General features: G+C 35.1%; 1 protein-coding gene across 1 annotated transcript in view; it reads left to right on the top strand.

Moving 5' to 3' along the window:
* KCNH8 (potassium voltage-gated channel subfamily H member 8) overlaps nucleotides 1–17,214 on the top strand; it is a 303,346-nt gene that overhangs the window by 270,510 nt on the left and 15,622 nt on the right. Inside the window, exons 13-16 of the mRNA XM_006161869.1 lie at nucleotides 1,269–1,307; nucleotides 2,483–2,838; nucleotides 5,572–5,678; nucleotides 8,490–8,566. Of these exons, the coding sequence (XP_006161931.1) occupies nucleotides 1,269–1,307; nucleotides 2,483–2,838; nucleotides 5,572–5,678; nucleotides 8,490–8,566 (579 nt within the window). The remainder of the gene's footprint in view (nucleotides 1–1,268; nucleotides 1,308–2,482; nucleotides 2,839–5,571; nucleotides 5,679–8,489; nucleotides 8,567–17,214) is intronic.

Below are 17,214 nucleotides of genomic sequence, written 5' to 3'. Positions count from 1 at the left end.
TTCCCTAATGCAAACTGTAATTGAAAGACTTTTAGAAACACATCATTTTGTCTACCACGGTCTCAAGAGCACCACCATTTCATTTTATATTTCTCGTTGTTAACTATTGAGCTGTTTTATTTGTCAATATTTGGGGGATTATCACAAAACTTATGTCTAAAATGCATCTGACTAATGCATATTGAGGCATCTAGACAAATGGGTTGACTGCTATGATAAAAATTAAACATTGATGAAACATGTATTTGCACAGCAATTATGGTTCTGGCATTTGTAAAAATAATAACAAATCTATTTCCCTAATCATCTAGGGGAAAAAAATGACGAGAGGGTGACAGAATTACTAAATATGTCTGGCTTACCAGGCAGATAATTTTCAAGTGCAAATTTTTTCATGTGAATAAAATTATGTTAATTTATAGCATTTATTACCATATTAAAATGAAAGAAGTGTATTTGAGCAAAAAACAATGTGGATATCAGAAGCATGTTTTCAGAGCATACCGTAATTTTCAGAACTTTTCTGTATACCATGGAAGATGCTTTTTTAAGATATTACTGCATAGTAGTAGTCTCTCACATTTTATCATTTTCAAAGTTGAGATCTGTCTTATAATTGATAGCATGTACAATCAGACTGGTCGCATTATTAAGTTTTTTGCAGTCAGTGGGATTTTAGAACGTAAAATCGAGAATTAGAATCCCCAGTAAATTTAATTCTAGTCCTACCATATGATGGTGGTAAAATCAATGGTTCTGGAAGGAGACATCACCTCACTGATATTCCAGCAAGAAGGGGAGGTAAATACACAGAAAGTAGTAAGAATAAATAAGAAAAGATGATATGGTTAATATTTTCCCAAAGATAAAAGAAAAAAAAAGGAAGATGAGAAAATTTAGCAAAAAGCAAGAAAAAGGAGTAAGGAAATGGAAAACAAAAAGATAGAAAGATGGTAAAGTACCAAGATGGAAAATCCAGCCAATTCATCCGCTTTGAAAATTATTTTCTAGGTAGGCATTCTGCTTGTTGCTCCTTTATTTCATTCATTGGTCAAAAGAAATCCTAGAGGGTGGGATGTGGGAGTTCTCAGCACCTTTCAGAAGGTATTTTCTCTTCTCCAGCCTCCACAAGTAGATTGATAAGCACCATCACCACCATCGCCATCACTCAAACAGCAATTCTTCCTTTCCACTGCCTTCTAATTGCACTCAGTTACAACCAACCAGGAGAGGTTTAGATGACTGTTAAAACTTCTGTGTTCTTCCAGGTGATATCAAGATTATCGAACAAATCTACGGTCTCACAGGTATGGCTTTTGCTTAAATAGCACAATATTTATCTAATATCATATGGAGGGTTTCCAATAAATGTCTCATGTATTTTTTGTATTTATGCTTAACTTTCCTGAATGTACTTCCCAAAGATGTGGTGACTGACTTTCTTAAGTTTGTGTATGGAGAAGGATTGAAACTCATACTTTTGGAAGTGTTTTATGGTTATTGTTATAAAGGGCTTTGTTTCCAAAACCTGAGAAAAGTAGTGATGCCCTGAGCTGTTGATTTTAGAAGTACTTTCAGTGTTTAATGATGGTAGTCTAGTTTTTCTTATAAGTGTCCAATTTCTTGTAAGTATCCACAATGTTAAAAATATGGTTCGGAGACATTCTGAAAGTAGTTTTACTTGAGCATTTAAGACAGTTTCATCTTTTTTAAAAAAGACTTATTTTATTTTATTTGTCATTATTATTATTTGTTTTTATTTAACCAGAAAGAGACAGAGAGAGAGAAAGGAAAAGTGAGAAAGCAAGCCACCAGGTTGGGGACTCAAACTGTGGTTGGCAATGTCAGAGTCCAGCAGCTTAACCACTGCACCACTTGCCATCCCCCAGTCTCATCTTTCATACCCTCTAGTTTCACAGAAAACTTTTCTCAGAGAAACGTGTCAACTCTATTAGCTAGACTTATCGCCAGTAAACCTGTGACAGGAACTCTAGGAACAACTCCTTGTTTTACTCTGTGTTCTCCTGAAGCTGCAGTCAATAATAGTTTTGCTTGTTGATATCCACATGAAGTTCCACTAATGAGCTTGTAATTTTAAATAAGATTCAAGTCCCTCTATTAAAACTGGAAATGTCTTTATTCCTAAGAACATTTCCAGTAGACACTGTTAAAAGTGGCAGGCTGATTAAAATATAGATCTAAACCTTCTCAAATGCATCATTCACTTAGCTTCCCATCAAGAACAAGAAAAGGGGTATAGACTAAAACCCACAAAGCACAAAGAGGTTGAACCTGGAGGATATCAGAAGTGGGGAAACTTTTAACCTGAAAAAAACAGTAACAAAATCTACGAAGAATTTCATTTTAATGAAGAGAAGTTTCTAAAGGATTTGACTTGGTTCAAATGAGACTTCCACTATGAATGATAGACCTCTAAAGAGGGCTTTGCATCTGTACTAATCTATATTATTCACTGATTTAGACAGAGCCCAAGGGAAATGGCAGCATTAACAAGAGACTCCCGTCTATTGTGGAAGATGAGGAAGAGGAGGAGGGAGAAGAAGAGGAGACGACCTCTCTCTCTCCCATCTATACAAGAAGATCCTCATCTTCACGCAGTAAGAAGACTGGAAACAATAAAAGCTATTTAGGCTTAAGCTTAAAGCAACTGGCATCAGGAACAGTGCCATTTCACTCACCCATCAGAGTTTCCAGTTCAAATTCCCCAAAAACCAAACAGGAAACTGACCCCTCTAACCATGGCAAAAGAAAAGAGAAGAACTTGAAATTGCAACTTTCAACCTTGAATAGTGCTGGACCCCCAGATCTTAGTCCAAGGTAAGAATTCACATCATACCACCCAGGTAAAAGTGGTTGCTTTTTATACAGAATAATACTTGCCTATCAAGTTATTAAAAGTTATTCTTTCTGCTATAGGGTATGTACGCTTGCCAGAGAGACACAGAGAAACAGAAATCACCTCCTGGGGGAATGGCCATGCCACAATCCCTTCTCCTCCATTCTCCTCTTGGGATCCTGGGCACACATGCACATATGCTCTGAGTTTAAGCCACTGTGTCTGGGACTCGAACCATGGTCAACTATGTGGGAGTTCAGCAAAGTAACCATTACGCCATCTGCTGGTCCCAAATTATTAATCTTATGGATCTTTCTACTGCACAGGTTCCTAACCTAGTTTCTTCGGCTATTTAATATTCTGTGCAATGTTTTTAGTATATGTGTTCTATGGGAATAAATCATTTTAGTTCTAGTCTCAAAAAGGTCCATTAAATGTTCAGAATTCCTTCTCTACTCCTTTTATCCATTGATGAGTATATAAAGTGTATATTTCTATGTTGCAATTTTATAATTTATAAATTTACAATGAAAATAAGGGACATAAAACAAAGTTCATCAACATTATCCTCTAGAAGCTTGATCTTACCAAAAGTTTCACAGAGCAACAAATTGAAATTTTGAAAGAAATAAAGTACCAATTTTTATTTTCCATGCTATTTGCCTTATTATTGGGGATGGATGAAACTTAGTTTTATTTCTGGTGTCTTCAGTAGGTAACATTGAATAGCTCTATTTTTTATTTTAAATACATTACCTTAGAAATACCTAAAAATGATTGAAAAGATGAAAACTCATGACTCAGAAAAAGTGAAAGAGTCAATAATAATCAGAAAAGTAATAATCAAAATCACACAACAGCTAAATAATAAATAGAAACAAGAAAAATACTCAGTACTTGCTATGATCATGTACTTTCCTGGGTAATTTCACTTCCACTATTGCATTTAGAATCATTATTGCATTTAATCTTCTGATAATTTTATAAAGTAGTTCATATTATCTCTACTGTAAAGTTGTAAAAACTGAAACTCGAAGGTTAAATACTTTGTCCAAAATTTCAGAGATAATAAGTAGTTAAAGTTGGATTCTATTTGTTTTTCTACTTGTTAAGCAAGTGATCTTCCTGATAAACAATACATTTTTCATTTGAAGAGCACAACATATTTACTAAGAGAACAAATAGAGCACTTTATTGAAAAGTAGACAAGGGTCTGGACAGTAATGCGATGCAAACGGGATGCTCTGTAAGGCTGGCCCACATGGGAAGGTTCCGGGTTCACATCTGGAGACTTCCCTGAGTACACAGGGCATATATATGCCCATACCTGGCCATAGTTGGGAGTGGGCAACAGAGTTAAGACTCCATTGGGGGTACTGTCTCTGTCTCTGTCTCTCTCTCTCTGTCTTTTGCTCACAAAAGAAAGGAAAAAAAGAAAAACTTAATAAAAGATACACATTAGATTTTTATGAATTCAAGAAGTCAGAGATGGGGATTTGAAAACAGTAACTTTTCTTTTTCCTAAATGTTTACTACAATGAAAAATAATTATTTTAAATAGGAAGAGAATGTATCAGAACTGAGAAAGAAAGGTTTATATATAATATGATTCTCTGTATATTAAAAGAATACATATTCTTTGATATAGAGAAAAGGATCTTAAAAACATGTAACAAAATGTCGACAGTGATAGACTATATGTGATTTTTATCTTCTCATTTCTATTGCCTTTATGTTTAAATTTTCTACAATGGACTTGTATTTTTTTAAAAAATAATGAGTGGGTTAGATATTATTGGTCAAGGAAAGAAGACTAGTGAAAGCCTGATATTAATTTATTATAATTCTTTAACTCACACTAGCATTTTGTCCAAGTCTAGAATGGTATCATCAAATTTATTTTCTATAATACTGTAATTATTAAACAGTTTCTCCTGGACTCAATAGTGGATTAATATACATTTATAAAAGAGGATTTGGGGGGACCAGCAGATGGCATAATGGTTATGTCACTGGACTTTCATATAGTTGCCGGTGGTTCAAGTCCTGGACCCAGCAGCTGAAAACTCATGCTGGGCATGTGTGCTTGCATGCCCAAGATCCCAAGGGGAGAATGGAGGAGAAAGGATCGTGATGCAGCCATCCCCTCTGGGAGTGATGTCTCACTATCTGTCTCTGTCTCTCCAGTGAGCGCATGTGCCCTATAGCAAAAACCTTTCTGGGGGAAAAAAAGAAAAGAAAAAAACAAGAATTTCTGATTCTTAAAGTTTGAATTTAAGAATATACATAGCACTATTGCTCTATAGAAGTATGATGTGAGTCAAAATTGTTTAAATTTTTATAGCAGCCACATTTTAAAAAAGTGAAAAAAATGAATAAAATTAATTTTTAATAATACATTTATTTGATCCAATATGTTACAAATATTACCATTTTAAATGGGAATAATACAAAACTAGTTCATAAATTTTCTTTTTCTCATTTTACACTAGTTCTTCAAAATCCAGTGTATGTTTTATCTTTCACTACATCTCAGTTAGTGCTAACTGTATTTCAGGTCCTCAATAGCTATATTATAAGGCTAATGGTTACCATCTTGAATAGCATAGCTGTAGAGTGTCAAAAATTTAACACAGTATTTTAAAAGGTTTAGAAACACTGGAACCCATAAATCTAAATGCACTAACACAAATGATTTGCTTTATTTTAAATAGGATTGTTGATGGAATTGAAGATGGAAACAGCAGTGAAGAGAGTCAAACTTTTGACTTTGGTTCTGAACGCATCAGGCCGGAGCCTAGAATTTCTCCTCCTCTTGGAGGTAAGCTCCATTTTTTTTGTTGTCTAAAAGGGTAGTATTTTTGTTAACTTGTTAAAAGACTTGTTTGGCATTGGGATGAGCTTTATTTATTTATTTATTTATTTATTTATGCTTTTTCTTTCTTAGAACATTTTCCATGTGATAGAAGTTCACTAGTGCCAATGACTAATCTGACTTGAGTCTGCAATCTCCGAGTTACTAGAATATCATTTGTAATTGTTCTTTTGTCCAGACTAGATGTCCTGCAATTTAGCAGGCAAGGTCAATGATATATCAGAAGGCTCAAATGTCTGCTATTTATCAGAGGGTAACCATGTTTTCCTATTATAAACTCAGACTAATCCACAAAAACATTACCTAGAGGAAGTGCCATGCTTGTGCACTACATTGGTTATATTTAACCAATTAATTTGGTGTGAGGCTATGTTCTTGCAGTTTGTCACAGGAAAAACAACTTCAGAAGGTTGAAAGCACATTGGAAATGAGAAACTGTGAACATTAACCTCTAGTGATAGTGGATTAATGCAGCTACCCCGTCCCTAGCCCAAGTTCCTCTTCCTTCTAAACTTGAATGCACTGCCCATAAAAATTAGTCTGTCAATAGATAAAGGCAAGAAATGACTCCTTTAGCTGAAAAAGAGAGAACAGAGAACAAGTGTTAAATAGACACAGACAACACACAGCAATTACCAGCTGACTACCAGACACAAGACCAACAATGCCCACTGTCTCTTCCCTTTACTACCAAATTCTGAGACCCTCGTCTTGGTATCTCTTGCTAATTAGAAACCTCTCCTATGGATAGAACTAAGGACACCATAGACATTTGAACATACAGGCTTACGGATGTGTGTCTGTTTGGCAGAATATCAGTTTTTCATCTAAGTCACAATCTTTTCCAACACTTATCATCTTCTGGGGAAACTGGAGGGTCTTTATTGCAGGGTGGTGGTGGGGATGCAAGAGGAAAAGGGGTACAATCCTGATTCACTAATCAGATTGCCTTACATCTGTTGCTACTACTCTGCTTGGAGCATGAATTCAAGAAGTAATAGTCAAAGTCTAACTGGCGTATTTGCCATGAAAGCTAATGGTGGGTCTCACCTGAAAGGTTTTTGTTTGTTTGTTTGTTTGTTTTTGGCTCACCTGAAGACAATACACTGAACCTCACTGCATCCATTCAACTATTTCTGGTTCCCAAACCCTATTAGCTTTCTTCTCTTCCTTACCCCATTACCTACCACTATGCTTACTCACTACAGCAATGTATTTTCTTGATCTATCTACTCAGTATCCTTACTGCCACCAGGTCTGCTCCTGGCTACGTTCCTGAATTGTTACTGAAGTGTTTGCTATGTTCTCACAGGGTTTCCAAGTGGAGTAAACTCTTTTTTTTCCACATTTTTTAATTTCATTTTCTTTTATACACTCAATCACATTATTTAGCTTACAAAATGAATATTTCAACAGGTGAATATTTCTCCCCAGTCAAGTTAATAAAATTATAAAATATCTTCAACAGATAATACCACATATCTTTGTCCCATTAATGCTTTGCCTATTTTTCTTCTGCAAACTTGTTTGCATTACTCTGCTCCTGTGTTTAAAATTTTGAAAAGGCTTTCCATTGCTCTTTGTATGAAATCCAAACTTACTGGATAAATTTTCTTTTTGCTAGAGAATATATACACTCACTAGGAGAGAGACAGAAAAGAGAGCAAGCGAAAGTGAGAAAGCAGTCCTCGTGAAGGGGCATGGTCATGCTACAATCCCTTCTCCTCCTCTACTCCCTTCTTTTTGGATTTGGGCATGCAAGCACACCCACGCAGCAAGTTTTTCAAGTCATAGATTTGGAATTCAAATGATACTATCAATCACGTGGGACCCAGTGCCTTGACTACCACATCCCCAGTTGGCTCCATAATTATTTTATATGTCTCTTTTTCTTGCAAGATCCTAATCTCTATAAGGGTCAATTATATTTTCTTTATTCATTTTGTTGCCTCTAAAGGAGAGCTGGCCTATGGTATATATTCATAAACTGCAGTCATCTGTTGACTGGATGAATGATCACTGCAAAATCTCTCTGCAAAATGAGTTCTCACTACTCTGCCTTGGACTGTTCTGAATGACTTTTCTTCCCACACAACATTTTTTTTATTCATATTTCACCAGAATTCAGATGGTCATATCATTCTACCAAATCTTTTCCAGTCCAGCTAGCACTGACTCATCTCATACTTTTGTCACTGACAGAAATAAAAACCTTTGTGAGAGCAAAGCTGAGCCAAAGGAGAGAAGAAGTAGGAAATGGGACAATTTGCCTTTTAGAGTGGCATACGACAAGACAGGAACCTGGAGATCAGTACCTGAAATAGATGAGAAATGAAAATGTCCTCAAGAGCATACGGATGAACGTTTATAAAAGAAGAAGGAGGAAAAGAACATCTCGTTCCATGGTTTGGGCACTAACTGGGATGCATTTTAAAGCATGGTCAAAGAAAAAACAAATGTGCCATCTTGGAACATGGTGGAAATTGCGTTTGTGGGAATGGGAGATTTCCAATGGACATATTTAGTTGCTGAGGTCACGGTCGCCACTATGATGTGTACCTCTTTCCAAAGAGTCTGTCAGGCATCATGCAGAGTACTACAAGGAGCCTCTCTGGCCTGGGGCAGGCAGAATCTACACTGCCCAGACAGCAGGAAAAAAGAGGGTGCTAGCTTAGGCTTCTTTCTGCATTTGAGTTGCCCCAGTCTTCAAAGGCAGTTTATTCCTCAAGGTCTCATTATGTGTGTGTCACTTTTCAGACCCGGAGCTTGGAGCTGCTGTTCTCTTCATCAAAGCAGAGGAAACCAAGCAGCAGATCAACAAACTCAACAGTGAGGTACGGAGCACTTCTTTTGATCATGCTGAAGTGGTAAGAAATAAATCCTAGTTATCAACAGAAGCTACATGAAGTAGTGGTTACAAGTACATGTTGCATAGTCACTTAGCCCCATATCATGTAGGGCATTGTGTTAGATAAAGAGCACCGTACAATCTCCATTCTGATATTTGCTTGAAGATTTAAGATATGCATCTGGACTAGGAAGAAATATTCACTTACTGAAATATTCACTTTGTAAGCTAAATAATGCGATTGAATGTATAAAAGAAAATGAAATTTAAAAAGCAAAAAAATAAAAGATTTAATGTATAAAAAAGTTGTTCTTGGACTGGTCCTATAAGCTAGGGCTGAAGGGAGCCAGATCCCATATAGCCAACTGTGGTTCGAATCCTGGCCCTGGCAGCTTGAAAAGCATGTTGGGTGCATATGTGAGTGTACCCAATTCCTAATAGGATGGAGAAATAGAAGAGAAAGGATTATAGTGTGACCACACCCTACTGGGAGATATTTCCCCTCCCACACGTCTCTCTGTCTCTCCCTGGTAAGTGTATACACCCTCTGGAAGTTTAAAAAAAATAATTTGTTTATTCTTATGTAGATTTTATTATCATAACTAGCTGGATAAATATGTAACAAAAGTAAAACAAGAGGATAATACTAGGGGCAGCAGGCGGTGGTTAAGGCACTGGATTCCCACATGGCTGACCACAGTTTGAGTCCCAGACCTGATGGCTTGCTTTCTCACTTTCCATATCTTTCTCTCTCTCATTCCCTCTCTGTCTGCCTTTCTCTGGTGAATGCATGTGCACTATAGCAAACAAAATAATAATAATAACAACAAATAAAATGTTTAAAAAGAGAGAATAATACTGGTAATAATCTGCATTCACAGAACAGGTAAGAGAATCTGAAAGATGTAGGGCAGCTGCTAATATTAGAACCCTTTGACAGCATCACCATTGCTTTTTAGTGGAGTAAGGAAAGTCTTTGAAAATAACAACAAAAAGTCACTGTGGGGACCATCGGCTGCGTAGGCCAAATGCTCCATTTTTGTAAAGGTTTGTAGGTAAGGTTAGAGTGCTTTCTCATTGCTGAAATCTGACTGACCCAGAAAGACGCTTGGTAGCACACCAAGGGAGCTGGTGTGCCCTGCATATGCCATAAAACACACTGTTGGACAAAGAAAATCAGCTTTAGGGACAGACAAATATTTCGACTCCTGTTCTATGACCTTAGCGAGTTGTTTACCTTTCCTAGGCTCAGATTTTCCTCTAGTAACTGATAATAATAAAATCTATAGTAGAGGATTACTGTGAGGTCTCAACACCGTATGTAAAGCAATGGGCATGCTATCTCTTCATCAGCAATCAGCAAACACGGATTCCTTCCTCATAAAAGGTTACACTTCTGCTTAACAAGGTGTGACTTCGATGTGAACGCCCTACTACTATTAATATTGAACCGTGCCTAGTACAAAGTAATTGGAGAGAGAGAATTAATCCATGTGTATGGAATAAAATGAAGATGAGTACACTAAGAAGAATATACATGATCATAAAAATGACTACTTTCACCTAAAAGACTTTCCTTTGCTATGAAGGTACCTAATATGAAATTAGAACAGGAAATTATTGAGCAAGGTATTTGCATTTCCAGACATCTTATTTTAGCTTGATAGTTTGATGGAATCGTGCCATTTTATTAATTTAATAATGTTTATTCCGTAAATCTTAAAGATTGAAGGGCAAATAGATGCAGTATATACATGTTTAATAATACCTAAGTATTACCTGATATTGCAATAAACATATATATACATGGCAAAATGATGATAAAACCAGACAGAAACGCCTACCCAGCTTAACAAAAGAATGGAACACAAGAATGCAGGTGGCTTGTCAAATCATCCCCTTTCACCAAAATGTACTTCAGTTTGGATCCTCTGATTGCTACTTTTTATTGTTTCATTTTGTATGTATGTAAAGAAATAGTAGCTAATGTCAGGTCATTTTATTCCATCTGGAGTCTTAACTACAATGCCTTAAGGAGAATGGCATGTATAATGTGCCTAAATTAAAGATAGACGTCCTAGAAATATAACAACTTATACTGATTTTTCTATAAAGGAGTCTGGCTTTTCATACTATTTATCTAACTCATTTTTTAACAACTTCATTGAAATACAATTATTATCTCACACAATTCACCCATTTAAAGGGTAAAATTTGATGGTTTTTACTGTAGTCATGAAACTATGCATCTATTGCCATAATCAATTTGAGAATATTTCATTACCGCACACCACGTAGCCATCACTCTTACCAGCTATAGCACCCACCTCTCAGCCAGAGGCTACCATCATTCTATATTCTATTGCTTCATTGATAGATTTGCCTATCCTAATCATTTCATGTAAATGGACTCATTAGTGTGTGGTTCTTTCTGGCTTGTTTTCACTTAGTGTGTTTTCAAGGTTCACCCATGTTGTTGCTTATATTAATCCTTTACTCCTGTTTATTGCCAAGTAATATTCCAGTGTATGTCTATACCACATTTTGGGTATTCATTCATCATTGATGGACATTCAGCTTGGTATAACTTTTTGGCTAAGGTGAATAATGCTGCTATAAACATGGATGTACAAGTTTTGTTCTAGACATAGATTTTCATTTCTCTTGGGCTTATACCTAGAAGTGGAATTGTTGCAATATGTGGTAACTCCATGTTTAAGAGGAGCTGCTAGACTGCTTTCCAAAGCAATAGCCAGCATTTCATAATCCTAGCAGCAGTACCGGAACGTCCCAATCCTTCCAGTTCCTTATCAGAGATTTTCATTTGTTATCTGAGTTTTAAAATTATAGCCTTAGTAGTTTGTATGAAGTGGCATATTATCACAATTTTAATTTGCATGTCCTTGGTAGCTAATAACAATGAGCATCATTCCACATATTTATTGGCTATTTCTATATCTTCTTTGTAGAACTGTCTATTAGATACTTTATCCATTCTTTTTTTATTATTATTCACTCACTTACTTTAATTTGACCAGAGAAATATGAGAGAGAGAGAAAGCAAGCCACCAGTTCCAGGACTTGTACCTTTACCATCATGCTACCTGCTGGTCCCCCTTTACCCATTCCTAAATAGGGTTCTTTTTATTACTGAATAATAGAAGTTCATTGTATGTTCTGGATACAAGTCCCTTATAAAATACACGACTTGCAATATTTTTCTCTCATTCTTCAGATTGTTCTTTCACTTTCTTACTGGGACCCTTGGAAGCACAGAGCGTTTATTTTGCTGATATTCAGTTTACCTACTTTTTGGTTGTTCCTTGTGCTTTGGGGGATAATATCCAAGAAGCCATAAAGATCTGTTTCTATGTTTTCTTCCAAGTTTTTAGAGTTTGAGCTCTTACATTTAGGTCTTTGATCCCTTTTGAGTTAATTTTTATACAGTATGTGAAGAATGAGTTCAATTTCATTTCATTTTTTGGTATGTTTGTCCAATTGTCACAGGATCATTCGTAGAACTGCTATGCCTTCTCCATTGACTCGTCTTAACACTCTTGTCAGAAATCGACTGACCTTAAATGAGAAATTTATTTCTGGACTCTCGATTTTGTTCTACTGATCTATACAACTATCTCTGTCTTGATTATTATAAATTTGTAAGAAGTTTTGAAATTGAGAAGTATGGGTATTCTGACTTTAGTATTCTCTTTTAATATTGTTTTGACCATTCTCAGTCCCTTACAATTCCAAATTAATTTTCAAATTAGCTTATCAGGGGGACCAGCAGGTGGCATGGTGGTTAAGGTGCTGGACATTCCCAGATGGCTGACCATGGTTTGAGTCCCAGACCTGGTGACTTGCTTTCTTGCTTTCCCTCTCTCTCTTTTTCTCTCTCTCTCTGTGTATGTCTCCCTCTGGTCAAATTAAAATAAATGAATGAATAAATAAAATTAAAGAAAAAAGAATTAGCTTGTCAGTTTCTACAAACAAGTCAGCAGCGATCCTGATAGTGAATGTACTGACTCTGTAAATCAATTTGGCGAGTTCTATCATCTTAACAATCAAAACGTTTTCTAACTCATGAAAGTAGGATAGCTTTATCACTTGTCTAGATCTTCTTTAATTCCTTTCAACAATATCGTGTAGTTTTCCATTTTCAGTGCACTTCCTTGACACTCCATTATTTTTGATGCAATTTTCAATGGAATTGATTCTTCAGTCTCATTTTTGAAGATTGTTCATTGCCAGTGACAGAAATACAGCTGATTTTTACATAATTAGCTTGTGTCCTGCAAATTTGCTAAACTTAATAATAGTTCTACTAGTTTGGGGATGGAGTCTCAAAATTGTTCTATATAGTATCATGTCATCTCACATAGTTTCATTCTTCCGTTTCCAATATGAATACCTTTCAATGATCTTTTCTTGCCTCTTTGCCCTGGACTGAACTTCCAGTACAATGATATGCAGAAATGAAAGTGATATGCTTCTCTTGTTGTCTTAAGGGGAAATCTTTCTACTTTTCAAAAATGTTGGCTGTGGGTTTTTCATAAATGAACTTCATCATATTGATGTGCCCTTGTACTGCTCGTCTGTTGAGTGTTTTTATAATTAATAGGTGCTAAATTCTGTCAAATGTTTTTATGCATTTTTATTGAGAGAATGCTGTAGTTTTTTTGTACTTAATTCTATGAATATGGTATGTTAATATTTATTGATTTTTGGGTAGTAAACCAACCTTTACAATCCTGAGCTAAATCACACTGGCCATGGTGTATAATCCTTTTCATGTATTGCTGGATATTCTTTGCTAGTATTTTGCTGAGGATTTGTATATCTATATTCATAAGAGATATTGGTTTTTAGGGCTGTTTTGGGATATCTATGTCTGATTGTGGTGTCAGGCTAATACTGATTTCATAGAATGAGTAATTAAGTGTTCCTTTCTAGTTTATGTTTTGGAAGAGTTTTTGAAAAATTGCTATTAATTCGTCTTTAAAAGTTTGTTGAAGATAACTGGTCCTGGACTTTTCTTTATGGGAAGTTTTTCAATTACTGGTTTGAGTACTTAGCTTGTTATAGGTGTATTTAGATTTTTCTATTTTTTATGTCAGTTTTGGTAGTTTTTATCTTTATAGCAATTTGCCTTGTTCATCCAAGTTATCTAACTTATTACCAAATAGTGTTAATAGTATTTCCTTAGGATTATTTTTATTTCTGAAAGATTGTAGTAACATCTCCTCTTTCATTCTTGATTTTAATTATTTGAGTTTTTCTCTTTCTCTTAGTCTAAAGCTTCATTTTGTTGATATTTTTGAAAAACCAACTTTTAATTTTGGTTATATTTCTATCTTGTCTTTCTGTTCTGTTTCAGTGTTTTCCACTCTTAATTCTCATTATGTTCTTCTTCTTTTAGTGCTTAATTAATTTGTTCATTTTTTATCTTTCTTCTTTTTTGATACTTAGAAATTCTTCTAATAGTAGACTTATATTTACATTCCACAAGCTTTGGTATGTTGTGTCTTCATTATAATATTGTTTTCTGACTTACCCTGTGATGTATTCTTTGTACCATTGATTACTTAATAATGTGTTTTTAATGTCCAGATATTTGTGAATGCTCTAAGTTTCTTTGTTGTTAATTTTTTATTCTAATCCATTGTGACTGGAGAACACACTTTGTATGGTTTCAGGCTTTTAAATTTATTGAGTCTCAGACAAATCTCATGGGAGCTTGAGAAGAATGAGTACTCTATTTTTGTTGAGGAAATGTCCCACACATATCTGTTTGGTCTAGTAATAGGTCTGCAACGTTCAAGGTTTATTTCCCTATTGATCTGCCCAGTTACTTTGTCTATTACTGAGTGTGATATATTGTAATTTTCAACTATTGCTGTTGATTTTCTAGTTCTTCAGTTCTAACTTTTCATTTTTTTTAAAGAGAGAGATTTTTGCTATAGGGTACATGCACTCACTGAAGAGACAGAGAGAGGAAAAGTGAGAAATCACCACCCCCCAGGGAAGATGGCATGCTGTAATCCCTTCTTCAAATCTCTTTTCAGGATTTTTGGGCACACACACACACACACAAACACACATCTAGCATGATTTCAAGCCTCCAGGTCCATGACTTGAACCACGTTTGGCCATGTGGTAGTCCAGAGCCTTAACCACTAGGCCACCTGCTGACCTCTCGAACTTTTTTTTATATTGTGCCTTTAGGTCTCTTCTTCTTGGGAGCACATATGCTTAAAATTTCCATAATTTTCTGTACAGTGGGCCATCTTAGCATTTAAAAATGTCTCTTAATAGCTAATAACATTTTTATATCAAAGTATACTTTTTCTAATATTAGTATTGCCATGCCATCTTTTTTATGGTTGATCTTTGCATATTATGTTTTTTCATCTTTTTACTTTCAACCTATTTGTGTCTCTTACTGTAAAGTTTGTCTCCTTTTGACAGTATATACTTGGATCTTGATTTTTTTTATCTACTCTATCCATTTTTGCCTTTTGATTGTATTTCCCAACCCATTTATACTTTTAATTTTTTATTTTATGATTTCTTATTCACATTTAAAAGCATGTACATCTCTATAGCACATAATCTGGTTTTTTGAAGTACGCACACAGTGTAGTTTAATTTATATCTTCCATTTTAGTTTTATATTATTTGTTTCATGCCTGCATGCTACCAAGGATTCCTATATTATCAAATATTCTCTTTGGGGACATGTTCAAAGTACCATGGTTACTTAATAAAACAAGATTGCACAGACCAAAAGACAGATATTCCCCATTTACTTTACACAGTTACAAAAAACATATCTAATGCTTGAATATTTTTGTTCTTTTCTAGGAAATAGAAAATGAAAATGTATGAAATCATTTCTCTGTGGTTAAATACATCTGGTATATTTTACTTATAACTAATTCATATTTTTAGAGCTGTACATTGGTTATTAGGATACTAAGGCTCTATGAATTCTTGCAGTAAAGAACTAAATTAACTTATTTTTAGCCTAAATGGACCAAATACTTTCTCTTATGTATCACTTCAATGATAAAATAACTATTAGCATTTTGCTTTCAACCACCGTAATTTAGACCAGTATAGATGTTGTCTATAATCCCATGTTCCTTCTTTATTTTATGCTACTTTGAGTCTTTGCTTGGTTTTGTCCCATTTGTATATACCAGAATTGTTTTTATTTTCTCACTCAGGTCCTTTGTGGAATTTTCCAGAACCTTGTTGTCTTTTATTTTTGCAACTGCTTAAAGTTTACTTTAAACACAGTCTTTACCAGGTGATTTTGTATAGGTTTGTGCCACTTATATTTTGTCCAAAAATTAAATACACCTGCATTTATTTATATCCATCATATTAGGGGTTCTCCATAGCAACAGAATCTATGGGAAATAGAGATGATAGATAGATAGATAGATAGACAGACAGACAGACAGAGCAATAATAAGAAACTGGATCATATGACATGGAAGTTGAGAAGTCCCAAGATCTGCAGCTGGCAAACTGGTGAGCCAGGAAAGCTGATGGTGCAGATACATTCCAGGCCCAAAAGCCTGAAAACCAGGATAACCAATGATGCCAGTTTTAGTTCAGAAGTCAGCAGGTGTGAGACCCAAGAAGAGCTGATTTCTCAGATTAAGTCCAAAGGCACCAAAGGATCAATCCTCAGCCCAAACAGGCAGGAGGAGTTATTTCTTACTTTTTTTTCTATTGAATCAGGCCCTTTATTTTAGGGAAGGATATCTGTTTTACTCAGGTTAATCTCATCCAGAAACACTCTCACAAACACACTCGGAATAAAGTTTGACCAAAAGCCTGAGCACTAAGTGACCCAGTTAAATTGACACATAAAATTATCCATTGTATCTACCGAATGTCTTCCATTTGTCAGCCCGATTGCTTTCTTTCTTTTGGCATTGGCCTGTTTCAGTGTCTAAACTATTGTGGTGGAACTAATTCTTATCCTTTCTAGGGATAAAATAACTTTTATTAAACATTAATTGGCTATTAATTTTTTTTAATTTCCTTAGGTAAAGGTGGCATGGTTCTTTTTGTGGGATAAAATTAAACATTTTCTCAAACTATAGAATTTAAAATGATAATTTAGTTTTACCCTTCACAGCTCCAAATATTGTAGGTTATATGTATAAGGGATCTTCAAAAAGCTCATGAAAAATATGTATTATGAAAAAAAACTATAAAGAGATTTTAAATTTTGCATCAAAATTAATTTATTTACATTTTTCCCTAAATTTTTTGAGATCCCCTTGTATATGTAGTAAGAATCAATATCTGGGAGAGCCCAGTGCTATTTCTGATGCCCAGTGCTCTCCTAAGACTCCACTGAGTATTCAGAGCCTTTTTTTACTGACACGTTAGTACATTGCTAGCTTTAAGAGATGTGAGAAAGCCGTTCATATGAACTCTGCCACTAGCATTTTAGAGATCAAGCTCTTGCTGCTATAGAGGCCAACAGAAAGACCTCTGGGTCCTTTTTTTATTTATTTATTTTTTTTTCCCTCCAGACACAACTATGTTTGCACTGCATTTTGTAATTGGATCAGAGGTCATGTTCTTTTAAAAAAAAAAAAAAAAAAACTT

Source organism: Tupaia chinensis, unplaced genomic scaffold (assembly GCF_000334495.1).
Source record: "Tupaia chinensis unplaced genomic scaffold, TupChi_1.0 Scaffold139389_1, whole genome shotgun sequence".
In the NCBI taxonomy this organism is placed as follows: Eukaryota; Metazoa; Chordata; class Mammalia; order Scandentia; family Tupaiidae; genus Tupaia; species Tupaia belangeri.
The sequence above is the reverse complement of the archived record's forward strand: the minus strand, read 5'-3'. Positions and strand labels throughout refer to the sequence as shown.